Here is a 13548-nt window from a genome sequence, read left to right on the forward strand (position 1 = left end):
AATCACTCAACAGAACTCCAAGACTGCACAAGGAATAACAGGAGGTTTTCCAAGCAGAACAGAAGTTCCTTTTTAGCCTCCTCACTCTGGGGCTGTAGGAGTCCATCTTTGGAGCCAAGGGCCCCAAGGTTCCCAGGGCCAGCCCGGGCTCTCCTGAGCTGTTGCCCGGAGTGACCTTTCTCAGCCCTGAGTCAGTTCAGCACTGACAGAGCTGCTGGGAGCTGCAATTCTCCCAGCTCCCTCTGCCTCCCTGCCTGGAAAACACCCCTCTTGCACCCCCTTCTCTTCCTTACCTCCTGCAACAGAGCTGCAAACCTCCCGGATCTTCAGCTGGATGCTCCTGGTGAAGGGAGCTCTGGGGACTGTGCTGAGGGCACGTGACACGGACCCGGGTCATAGCCCCCAGCCCTGCCTCACGTCCCACAGCTGCCCAGCCCTGCAGCCGGAGCGGCCCCACAGCCCCCCACCCGGGCACGGCCCAGCTCGGGGCTGCTGCAGCCCACCCTCCTCCCACCGGGGGAGCTCCTGGCACAGCCCGGCAGCCTTGGGGCACCGCTTGGGAGCTCCCTTTGGATTGTCGTGTCTTTTATTTTCTAATGTATTTTTGGGGTATTTTTAACTTTATTTTATTTTTTATTTTAGAAAGCCCGGCAGAACTCACCGAGGCAGTGCAAAGGCTGCCAGGATTATTTTCATTAGAATGCATTTTTTGTTGTATTTTTAAATTTTATTTTTCTTTTTATTTTAATTTTAAATTTTGTTATTATTCTCGTTAAAGGCCGTGTAAGGCAGCCATGCCCCCCTGGCCGGGAGCCTTTCTTGTGACATTATCATTTGCTCCAAGGCCTCTTTGAAAGCTGATCTTGGGTGGGAGTGCAAATAATTACAGAAGTATTGTTTAAAGCCAAAAATCTGTGCATCAGCACATTTCCAGAGACCAGTGTTAACAGGAGGCTCCTACCAATCCAATCCATACCCTCACTGCTCTTGGAGTTTTCATACTTCAGTCCACACCACAGGCTCTTAAGACTTCAAATTCTAAGATCCCCAGAGTAGAGACTCTGCCACGGAAAGCACATGGATAAGTAATGCTTCCCACAGGCTACACAGAACAAATTTCTGAAAAAGAACAATGCAAAACCAGCCCAAACAAACACAAGCACACTGCTAATGGTTATTGCCACACTAAGCACGAAGAGACACACAATGCATTAGTCCATCCTAGTTTGACAAGCTTGTCCAAAGCAGCACCTTAAAGCAATCTGCAAGCATTCTCTATAAAAATCTTCACTATCAGCTCAGCAGCCTTGGGAAAGCCTGCAGTTAAGTTTATTTCCTCCCCGCCTCCCAAAATAGCTTTTGCATTAACCAAAAAAACCTCATTTCCTGAGATCTTTTTCCATGTGCGTCTCTCAGGCAGAATACATTCCTAATTTCTAATTTTTCATCTATTTGGCAAGTGTTTCCATCATCCACACTGTGTCCTTGGAGTAACATTACCAAGTGAGGAAAAGCAGTACTTTTGATAGAAATAAGACTCTTCATCCTAAAACGCTAAATTAAAGCGTACCCACTAGACACATGAAAATGCTGCGAAGAATTAATACATAAAATAGTTTATTTTCCACTCCAAGAGATCTCGCAAACTTACCAGAAACAAGCTTTAAAATAAAAGACTGCCAGGTAAAGCATACGTCTACCCCTCAAAAAGAGATGGAGACTTCTTCAGACAAGATGTGCTTCTTGATAAACACTGCTGAAGGTGAAAATACAATTACATTTAATGCTACCACATTTGGGTTTGCAGTTCAGTAAATACCTTCTCTCCCATAGAAACTCCTCCCATTAATGAGCAGCTTTGCCTTAACAAGGATTTGAGGACTTTGGCTTATTACAACATACCATATACTGTTTCACTGTGCACAATACAGGGAAACCAGCTGAAACTCTAGTAGGCACCTTCCATCTCTCCTAAAAACCAGAGAGAAGCAGTGCCTTAGGACATCCAAAGAATGTGAGGCGAGCTAAGAGATGGCACGGGGTTTGTTTGCATCAGAAGGGTTCCACCGGTCATGCCAAGCTGCTTCTGAAGTGCCTCAGGATTCAAGTTCCTTCAGCACAGTGCCAGAAAGCTACTGATTCCTGGCAGCAGAGATCTTCCTGTATTTGTATATGAAAGCCTCTGTCTTCCCAAGACTAACCCCATAGACACCATCCGGCACCAGAGACCCAAAATGTCTCTGTCTGCTGCTGAGAAAGGATTCTCCAACACCATCTGCCACAGAGGAAGGATTCTCATCAACACTTGGGGCTTTTGCAGTGGCTGTTTCACTGGTGCCATCAGCAGTGGCCTCAGGAGAGTCACTTCCAGCACACGTGGTCAAGCCATCCATGCGCTTTCGGAGATCTTGGCTCAGCAGCAATACAACAGTCCCTCCAACACGGAGCACTCTGGCAATTGCAGGAAAAATAAAGGTTAGTGTTCATCCCACCTGGCATTCCTTTGCCTGTGCAGAACTCCACACTGCTGACACTTCAGATGCCACTTGCATTCAATAAAACACCCGAGTGTCATGACTCAACCCGGGAAGCTACACCTCCAAATAGAATTTAAATTCCCTATCTTCACGCCTCTTCCTAAATGGGAGAAAACAGGGTGAAATGGGATAAATGCCACCATTGTGGCATTTACACCAAACCCTAAGCATGTCAAAGCCACACGTACCTCTCCATTTCCTGGAGAATATCTGGTAGGAGCTCGGCATCATTCGTGATCTTGAACTTCTTCCCAAATGGAATATCCGAAATCACACTGTCAAAGCTTTCTGAAGGCAATGGCAGGGCTGCAGAATAAAGGTAGGTCTTTACCTCTGACTGTCTGAAAAATGCAAAGCAGCTATGACCCCATTCCCCTTTTAGAACACTGCCAGCTCTTTTGTGGGTTATGCACCCAGATTCACACTCCTTCTGCACTTGCCCTCACAAACAGCACCACCAGTCTGCAGACTGGGAAGAGACAAACGCATGACAGCGTGGTTTAGTTTGCACATTCTCTGTTACTGGTGATATGTTTGTCCCAACATAAGAGTCTTCAAATAGGGCACGGCATGGTCCCAAACTGCTTCTCAACACACAGTACATCTTATATGTAAAAATGATTCAGCAAAATGCAAAAGAAGCTTGTGAGCACTTCACTTAGCGCAGATGTTCAAATGCACACGTATGAATGGCAAGGAATCACATTAAATTCCTCTTCAACCTCCTTTTCTCCCCCCAAGAATCTGGTTACACCCAAAATCACTTGGCATTCTGTCAGAGCTGGTGTTTTTGGAGTCTTCCCAGAGTTTCTGCACCCCAGGAACAGTGAGTTCTCCTGACCACGATGAAGGACCACAACCTGTGGTGATAAAGATCAGCCACATACCAGGCTGTGCTGGCCAGAGCATAGCCAGCATGTGAAAGTAGAAAACTATGGGTCCTCCTTCCATCAGGGTGCTCAAAACTGATGGGACAAGGCCGTGAGCAATCTGACACAGCTTTGGAGTTAGCCCAACTCTCAGCAGACAACAGGACCAAAGACCTCCAACAGTCCCTTCTCACCTAAACCCTGCTGTGATTCTACGTCAACTTTTCCAGAACTAGCTGGAGATGTTTCCTGGACCATCCTTGTATCAACACTTGAAGCACAACAATTTTTATAACAATTTTGTCTGCAAAAACATAAGGATGAATCACCCACAGCCCCCTCCTCAAGATGTGCAGAAATAACAGCTTCTGAACAGTGATGAAGACACCAATTACTTGTTCAGTGTTAGAAAACCTGACACCTAAGTACCTTCCATTATCCTAGAAGCCAAACTCAAACACAGCTTTTAAGAAATAAACCTATATTCTTATAAAAAATAAATAATATTTCTTATCTTCTGGTAAGAAATATCGCAAGGAAAAAAAATATGCATACTTGATCACCCATGCACAGGGATTGCCTGTCATGAATTTCATACAGGGATAATTTAGTCTTAGGCTTTGATGTCCATAATATGGCCAAAGAATTATTACCTTCTCTACAGAGCAGGTTGTGGATTAAGAGCAGATTCGCTCCTACAGGAGAAAGGCATCATCATGCTGACTTCATTCTTACCACAGTTCCCAGGAGCAGGCAGCAAGGTAGGGAGAACGAATAATTATCCTTTCACTAGCACTACAGAGTCACTGCTCAGCTATTTGTTGGGAGTTGGCTCTACAACATATCACCTCAAGAGGACCTAATTACCTGTATAATCCCAGAACCACAAAAAATTTCTCTGGGAAAGCCTACAGACATACCTTTCACCGAAGCTTTAAGCAACTCAATCTTATCCATTAAGCCTGCAGTTCTAATATTCACATCTGCACCCTCTAACTGTGAATCACTTATATCAGCACCCCAGTAACAGGCTTCCTGTTCAGAGAAAGAGAGAGAAAAGTAATTTTGTTAACACTCAGGTTATTTATTTTATAAGCCCTTCTCAGCATTGCCTTGTTGCATAGCTCTTGCAAGACAACCCCCTTGTGTACCATTACACAGAGCGACTCCCAACCCAGGAGGAATGGGATAAGTATGTGCTGTCTTCACTCCTTTGATGTTCTGGTCTGCTCAAGATACTTGTAACTTACAGAAATATCAAGGGTATGTCCTAACAGCAAGAGCCCAGCTGGCTACAGCTGTCTCTAATGCTGACAACTAAGTGTACGGCCACACTGACTCCTCCAGTCACGCGAGAAGCCCAGGCAGCGTTAGAAGTCCATGGTTGCCTCACACGAACCCTGCAGTGTAAACCCAGGGCTCACCAGTCTGTAGGATGTGGTTTCGCATTCCTGTACAGGAATGTTTGTACTAACACCCTTTTAGCAGCTGCCTAGAAAGATCAGTTTGGTTTCCCCTTTCCAGTGATGACTTTGGCACAAGTGATACAGAGAAAACTCTGTGCCATAACTACCAGCTGTCCTGCAAAGGCCCAGTCAGCTGCAGCTGGGATACTTACGGGCCACTCTTTGGCAGCCTCCAGCAGTATCGTTCCTAGCCCGCACATGGGATCCAGCACAAAGGCACCAGCCTATAAAAACAAAGGGGTTATTGCATCCCAAGCAAGACAGACTCCTCCCTCAGGACAAAGATATCTCAAGGATTTACATATTCCCATTGAATCTACCACAGGTAACAATTATCGCTGGTTTACCAGGCCAAACTCGCTTGTAAGAGAATATAGTAAAAAGCATCAATAACTTCACTACAGACAGTGCTTCAAGGCATCCAGCTCTGAGGTGCTATTCAGGGGCAAACATTACAAGTTATCTGCAGACAGACATTGGTACCAAATTAATCTGTGGAAATAAATCACATTTGCTCCTGTTCTCCCTTGGGAAACAACTATAAACAAGATTTGAAGACTGTACAGTGAAAAAAATCTTGCCACTTAGACATGTATCTGCATAAGGAACAACAACTCTGCTGAGGAGGACCTGGAATTACAGCAGACGCCTTGCTGAACAGCAGTGACGGCACACTGACCACAGATAAGGCAAACCCTGTTCTCATGCATTAGAGGGTGGGGCATTAAAATCCTCACGCTCCTACAAAGCCTCCAGCTCCAGCCCTGATGAGCAGCACCCCCCTTTTCCTTCATTCAGGATTCCGTATCTTTGCCAGGAACATTCACTGACACGGATTTCAGCCAGAGATGCCATGGCCCATGCGACTGTTGACCGCAGTCCTGCTGTTTTGATATACTCTCTGTTTGCCAATGGAAGCCTGCAAACAGGAAAAAAAAAAAATATCTGTGTAAGGTCACGGTAGAACCACCCAGAAAAGCCCATGTAATAGCAAAGAACAAATGAACTGGAAAGATCTGCAGAGAGACTGAAACCAGAGTCCGCTTTAAACCATAACTCGCTGCAGAGTCTGGCCTGTGTCCTCACATAGATTCCAGGCAGATCAAAAGACTAATGTGACAATCCAGTGATTATCAAACTAGAAGATGGACACAGTGGACAGCAAGACTATTTACACATCCTGCCTGTTCTGATACTGCCAAGACAAATCTGGTGAGGAGAATGCCTACCTGAAAAGAGGAATCCCCACCACAGAGTGAATGTCATTAAGATGTACAAAGATCTAAAAGAGAAAAAAAAAAAAAACCAGAACATTTTAAACTCTCAACCTGACATGACAATAGCTTTAACTCATTTAAACCAGACACAAATGTTTCTACAAACTTCCAATCCATGTTTTTAAGAACAAAAACGCATACATTAGGCAATTATGATTAATTGGAAGAAATCCCACTAGGTAATCTGAATGCCACTTTAAAGAGGATTTAATGCTTAAGCAAGCTGGCAGGGGATTTTGTCAGCCAGGAATCCATCAACAAGCACTTGAATTTATAAGGGATCCCACTTTTTTGTAACACAGCATGGAAATTTGTAATAATGAATCCATTTATTCTAAGTGGTAGAATATTATTCACTGTACACTTAACAATTCACATACCCCCTTATTTAAATAAAAATATATTAAAAAACAAACAAACAAAAAAACCCCAACACTCACAGTGGAGCCAGTAAGCGACATTACAGATGGAAGGTAAACCTGAGTAATCCTTCCAGAAACATAGACAGCCAAAGAAATTCTTCTGCTGCCACACAGGAAGCATCCCAAAAGAAGACTGAGCTCCCCAGCAGGTCTTGCATGACTACAATCCCTGCCCCCAGGAAGTCCAGAGGAAAATATGATGCTGTTGAAAAATTCTAGTCCTCAGCACTTGAATGAACAAAATCTGGGCAAGAACAGGAGCCCTATCTAAGCCTCAACAAAGCTGTACATAATGCTCAGCCTGGGAAAACTAGCCCCAGTTTTTACAGGTCTCAGATCTCCCAGCATTAGTGCTGAGAGCAGCTTCCACAGGCCAGACACAGGGATGGAGAAACAGCTTGTCAAGAGCAACGGGTCCATTCCAAGGTCTTCAGGAGCCTGCACCATCGAGGGTGTGCTAAGCAAGCTGCTTGTCAAGGACAGGGCCCAGGGGGAGGTTCTTCCACAAATGGCATTTCTAGCTCCCCAAGAACATGCCCTTGCTGCTTGCTCTCTTCCCCTGCAGAGGCTAAACCAGGTGCCCCACAGCTCAGGTGATCTCCATTTGCAGGGAGTCAGAATCCAGCAGTCTGTAAGAGTGCCAGATCCTGAGACACCTCCTGTACAGATCCTTCCCCTCACGTGCAGGCCCGCATGGCCAGGCTGGGTTTATTTTAGTGCTCTGGAAAGCACACACACAGGGGCTATAGACACTCCTTGCTCAGTGCTATTGGGTGATTTCCAGTTAAATTCAGTGGCAGAAAGACGAGGGGGAAGAGGCCACAGTCCCCCACACAAAGGGAGCAGAGAACAAAACAAAAGATGTCACGGGCAGTTTGGGAAGCACCAACAGGCCGTCTGGCAGACAAGCACCACTACCTCGAGGTCAGGGTCCCGCAGATCAGCACGCCACCCACACTGCTTCATGAGTGCTATGCCAATGGCTCTTCCGATCTCCTGCAAGGAGGAAGAACAATCACAGGCAATAAAAATAACAGAATTTCCAACCGTGACTGCACAACTCTCAGAAATCCCATGGAAAAGAACGAGTCTCTCTTTATCCCTAGGAGAACAATTCACACAAAGACCAGAAGAGGCACAAGAGGGCAGAGCAGGTGAGTGAGGGGCAAAGCAAATATACCACAGGACAAATGACCTCCAGGGAGGCTGGAGATCAAGTCCTGCCCAAGTCACAACAAAAGTTGCCACTGTTTCAGAATTCTAAATCGTATACACAAAATATTTCTCAAGGCTGTAAACCAGATTACTCAACAGAAAACCTGTGAATGCACAGCCACAACTCACAATTTTAATGCTTTCCTTACACCTAGAAAGCTCTGACTATCTTCAGAGTATGAGAGTTCAAACACACAAATTTGCTGGGAGGCTCACGTGTCCCACCTCTAGTGGTACTAGCTAGTACTAAAAGTACTAGTTTTAGTAGGAAAAAAAATCTAAACTACTGTTAGCTTCAAGTAAGAAAAAGCTGCAAGTTCTGGCTTTTGCCCCTTCTTCTACACTGCCACAACTGAGAGGAGTCTGGCTCCACAGTTCTTGCTTTGGCCCTTTAAGTAGCTGTAAACTTACCTGATCACTCCTCAGCCTCGAGGCCCAGCTACCTCAACCTCGTACCTTTGCTTATTCTCAATAAAAGGTATAGATTTGAAAAACATTCAGGATAGTCATGCCCAGAAATTAACAACAGCCTTTGTATTTCCACTTGTTTAAGGTAAATGCAGGTTAAGGGCTTTTTGAGAAAATACAGAAAAGGTTTACATCAGTTTGTTATTCTAGAACATGACACTGTTCACCTTTGCTAAATTCTTTTAAAACACAGACATTTCAGCATACCTGTGAAGTCAGTATTTTGGCAATTGCTCCACTACAACGACAAGACACTCTGAAACTGAAGCTAAACTGTTCATCTGCAGTACGATTCTCTCCACTGTCTTTGGAAGGGTCTTCTGAGGAAGTGTTGCTCTCAGTCCGACACTCCTGATCCCTGATTCTCTCTGGCACCACACACCTCTCTCCAGCTTCCACCTGACATTCCTCAGACACAATGTCTCTCTCTTGTTCCGTTTTCTGCCTTTTACTTGCAGTATTTGTCTCTTCTTCTGACTTTCTCTTCAGAGCCAATGGGTTTTCTTGAGCAACATCACCTTTTTTCCCCTCATGTCCATGAAGGTTTCTCCAAACAGAGATAATATCCAACCAATATTTTGGTTCCTCAATTACAAGGCTTTTAATCTCATGCAGCATTTTCCCTGGAAGAAAAAAGCAGTTTTGTGCTAAGTAGTTCAGTCTCAGCATTTGATTTTTCTACAGACTGAGAACAGCTGTTAACAGAGACTGTGTTCAGACTTCCTTAATGTGTGAATCCAGGAACCAGCAGCAAACACCACAGGCACAGCTGAGCTCTCAGCACTCACGTGCCCACCAGCAGACACACAGGCATCCCTCCGATTACAAGCTCTGCACAGCCGAGATTAAATCATGCAAGGGATGAATTCTGCACAAAAACTCAACAGCTCTAGAAAACCACACAACCTCCGAGAGTCATTCCCAGGGACAGAGGACCAGCCTACCACGCCATCCTCCCCAGAGAGCACTTGGTCTAGGATTAAGACATGTATGACACTTTCCAAGACTGAAAGACAAATATAAACATGAATTACTTTGATTCAGCTCAAGCAAGAAGCCACGTTTATTCTTTCAGAAAGGAAATCCCTCCTCACATTCATCAACCTGCCTTCAATCTTGCAACACACACTTACACTTACATGTGCAGGCAGTCCTCCTGAGCTAGCTACAAGAGAGACACAAGCAATACAGAAGCCAATTCACCTAAATACCTCAAACCAAGTCATGAGGAATAAAAAAAAAAAGGTCTTCCTAGTTCTCACTCAAAATTTTAGAACCATGGCCAAATTTGATCCTCAAAGCTGAAGGATATCAGTGATCTCCCAAATAAAAACCCACCAGCAGGCAGATATCAATCCATCTAACTTGACATTCTTATTCCAACATTGACAGAGAATATGACCCAAGTAGCTGAGATTTACAAGGAATCTGTGTATTGAACAAGTGACAGGACATAGGCCTGGATCCACTTTGCCTAACATAAAATGAGTTACTGTTAAAATGAACACAAGGGATCCAGAACCGGACTTTGGTTTCTGGGTGAGGTGTTTCTCTTATGGGAGTGGGTGGGGTGGCGGCAGTTCTTACATATACACATTCACTGCCAGCAGAATGTAGGCTGGAAGGTATCTACTGAAAACAATTGAAAAGCCCTTTTCAGGTTAAAAGAAGATATTGAAGTGGAAGACACTTCAGAATCGATTACTGTAAATTAGAACTACAGCCATCAGTAAAAAGACAAATACCTCAAATATAAGTTTTATTACTAGGACTCGAACTGGGGCTTCGCTTCCCGTTCCCGCGCAACCCGCGCCGGGCCGTACCTTTGTTCCCAGACACTGCCAGCGGGCTGTGCTTCTTCAGCAGCAGGAACAGCCGCTCCCCCGACCGCAGCTTCCTCAGCTCGCCTGGCCCCGCCGCCGCGCTGAAAAACACCTTTCCCGAGACGCAGTCCACCTGCGAGGAGAGCACCTCCCGGAGCCGCCGGGAAGCTGAGGGTGAGCCCCTCGCGCAGCCCCGGGGATGGCGGGGGGACGCGGCCCCGAGCGGCTCCCCCCGCCCGCGGTGCAGAGGCCCTTCCGACCGCGACCGGGCCCGCGGGGCCCGCAGGTGGCTCCAGGGCGTGGAACGCACGCGGCCGCGCTGCCCGCAGGGCCGCCCCGCCCCGCCCGGCTGGGCTCGGGCTCCAGTTCCAGCTCCCCGCTCACCTCCGTGGCGCCGAGCCGCGCCCGCACCTCCCGCGCGAGGAAGGGCTCGAGCCCGCGGCCCGCCGTGCAAAAGTACCGCCCGAGCCCACCCGGCGACATCTCGGCGCGCCCAGCCCTGCCCGGCGGGGCCTCCCCGGGGGCGGGATCCCGCACCCTGCTCTGCCCGGCGGGGCCTCCCCGGGGCCGGGATCCCGCACTCTGCCCTGCCCTGCCCGGCGGGTCCTCCCCGGGGGCGGGATCCCGCACCCTGCCCTGCCCGGCGGGGCCTCCCCGGGGGCGGGATCCCGCACCCTGCTCTGCCCTGCCCGGCGGGGCCTCCCCGGGGGCGGGATCCTGCACCCTGCTCTGCCCTGCCCGGCGGGGCCTCCCCGGGGGCGGGATCCCGCACCCTGCCCTGCCCGGCGAGGCCTCCCCGGGGGCGGGATCCCGCACTCTGCCCTGCCCGGCGGGGCCTCCCCGGGGGCGGGATCCCGGGCTCAGCCCGCCCCCTCCCCGGGGGCGGCGCCCCGGCAGCGGCAGCCGCGGAGAACGGGATTTAAAGTGCCTGGTCTTTTTTTTTCCTTTTTTTTTTTTTTTTAACATTTCATTTAATTTAATTTTATTTTATTTTAGACAGCTTCCAGATACCCAATCGTTACAATGCTGTTTGTGCAGGACAAACGAATTTTCAATGCCGAAAGGTGCAAGCTGTTTGTCTCTAACTGCTCAGCAGGGCAGGCTCAAGCACTTGTGATGGCTTTACTCTCTCTACAATCAGTTCTGTGTAGCGATGACTGTATATAAATAATATATACACATACTGCAGAGTATACACAGTTGTTTTCACTGTCGGTTTACAAGAGAAAAAAATATTTTCCATTGTTATTCTACATGAACACTTCAATAGGAAGTTCCAGCTGTTGTGCTGGCATGACCTGCAACTTCAGAAGAAAAAGGAGAGGCAAATTGACCTGTTCAGACCTCCAAACTTGAGGAGCCAGTTCGAGTCCTAGTAATAAAACTTATATTTCAGGTATACCAGCCCACAGAATACCAGTTATTTGACTTCAGTACACTTGTGATTCTTGCTCCAATGAAAATAGAAAAGCTATGGGCTTGCATTACATAACTAAGACAAAACCATGTATGGTTCAGCCTTTTCTTCAAATGTTTGTGGACAACAGGCTTATGGTTTTAGGCAAGGAAGATGATTATGAGTTGGTCCTTGCACTCTTCATACATAAACAGCTCTGTAAAGGTGCAAAGACTTTGGCAAACACCTACATTTCATGCTTAAGAGCTAAAGCATGCATTTTGTAGAGTTTGGGCATGATACATATTCTGTTTATTAAGGTTACTGTGAAAAAAGGATTTTCAACCACAGAGGATGTTTCTGTAATACTGTTAAAATTATTAGCAACGCCCCTAAAGTTTAGCAGGCCTAAGGTGTGAGATTAATGAAAAAAATTGTCCTTGTAGCTCACCCTTGATGCTGTTACACAGGCCTTGAACCTCTGCACTGACAAATGAGAGAACAATGGCAGCAGCCTACATGGTCAATGAAGTGTTGGGAAAAATGAGTTAATATGCATTGCAGTTTACTTTTAAAGTGGGGACTTAAAAATAAAATGAACCAACCAGCAGGCACAGACAGAATTGTTCCAATAGTGAAAGTTAAACAGATACAAACCAGCATTCTACGTACAACTAATCCTCCTGCATTTGAACACTCTTCAAGTTATCTATAGATTTCTCTTCCAGGTGACTACATGACATTTACGTGGAGATATGGATTTAAATGGCTGATTGTGGAACACATGGCTTTTCCACTCTGGAAATTCTTTCTTGAAATGTTCCAGCTGCTCCTCCTGGAATATATTTGGTTGTTCAGGATTTAAGTCAAATATCCTGAAAAAATGAGAAAAAAAAAAGATCAGTATAAACTGACACTTCACAGAAATGTAGACTAGATGAAGCAACTGGGGTTTTTTTCCTATGCTAGAGTAAAATTAGGCACCAGCAAGTCTATAAAACCAGTATATTTGAGGTTAATACCCAGGGTTTCGTTGTTCATCCTGCTATATAGAATGGTATTCGTTTTACACAATGGTTAATAATTCACTGGATATACTAAAAAGCTACCCACTTTACCTCAGTCTCCTAAAACTGTGACTTTACAGGTGGCACAAAGCAGTGAAGAGCAGTTCCATGCTTCAAACTTAAAGTATAAGAAATTTCAGAGCACCGAAGTTATCTGAACAGACTGTGATGCACTACTCGTATGCTGCAGGGTTTGAAAGGTCAGCATTGTACCAGACTGTCCAAACCCAAACCACGTTTTGAGTTTGACAGTGTAGGCACTGAGCATAACTCAAATACTATGTTTGTGTAATTCGTTATAAATTAAAAGCATTTGTGTTCCTGTGACCTAACTCTAACACTCTCTGTGACAAGGGTACATCATGATCTCCCAACACTCATTTCTAACATCAGTATGTTACTCATATCCAAAATTTAAATCCTGGCATCCATCCCTTACCTGTAGCTGTTGCACATATACAGCGTCAGGTATTACAGGTCTTCGGGTTTATCTCCTTCAAATGAAAACTTGTGGAAGAAATTACCATGGCTTCTGTCTTAAGTCTTTTATGAATATTCATACTTATGATTCCTTCAAGAAATTTGTTTTTATTGCATCCTCCTTTGTCTGTCCCACACGTCCCAGGTGTCCCCAAAAAAAAGGGACGCCATGTCCCCCCCGCTCCCCATTTTATCTCTCCCACACGTCTCAGTGGGACGCCATGTTCCCCCCCCCGCTCCCCCATTTATCTTTCCCACACGTCTCAGTGGGACGCCATGTTCCCCCCCGCTCCACCCTTTATCTCTCCCACACGCCTCAGTGGGACGCCATGTTCACGCCTCAGTGGGACGCCTTTTTCCCCCCCGCTCCCCCCTTTCTCTCTCCCACACGCCTCTGTGAGGCGCCATGTTCACGTCTCAGTGGGGCGCCATGTTCCCCGCCTGCTCTCCCGTTCCGCCTCCGTGCCGGGTCAGGGCGCCGCCCGGCGGCCGCCCGCGGTACTGCTGCGCGTGCGCGGGGCGCGGGGC

The 13548-nt window shown here is 46.6% G+C and overlaps 1 protein-coding gene across 3 annotated transcripts; it reads right to left on the reverse strand.

Moving 5' to 3' along the window:
• Nucleotides 1-1600: 1600 nt before the first annotated feature.
• THUMPD2 (THUMP domain containing 2) lies at nt 1601-10617 on the reverse strand. Of its 3 annotated transcripts, XM_032702821.1 has the most exons (10): nt 10462-10617; nt 10078-10210; nt 8462-8877; nt 7490-7567; nt 6102-6154; nt 5704-5791; nt 5025-5096; nt 4327-4441; nt 2726-2843; nt 1601-2451 (listed from the first exon to the last, which is right to left on the reverse strand). In XM_032702821.1, exons 1-10 carry the CDS (start codon nt 10558-10560, stop codon nt 2133-2135), a joined length of 1491 nt encoding a protein of 496 aa, XP_032558712.1. In that variant the 5' UTR covers nt 10561-10617; the 3' UTR covers nt 1601-2132. The 3 variants fall into 3 exon arrangements, with proteins under 3 accessions (XP_032558712.1, XP_032558721.1, XP_032558730.1); XM_032702830.1 differs by lacking the exons at nt 5704-5791; nt 6102-6154 and having other exon boundaries at nt 10462-10612; XM_032702839.1 differs by lacking the exons at nt 8462-8877; nt 10462-10617 and having other exon boundaries at nt 10078-10187.
• Nucleotides 10618-13548: the final 2931 nt, after the last annotated feature.

The sequence above is a fragment of the Chiroxiphia lanceolata genome, chromosome 1, assembly GCF_009829145.1.
Source record: "Chiroxiphia lanceolata isolate bChiLan1 chromosome 1, bChiLan1.pri, whole genome shotgun sequence".
In the NCBI taxonomy this organism is placed as follows: Eukaryota; Metazoa; Chordata; class Aves; order Passeriformes; family Pipridae; genus Chiroxiphia; species Chiroxiphia lanceolata.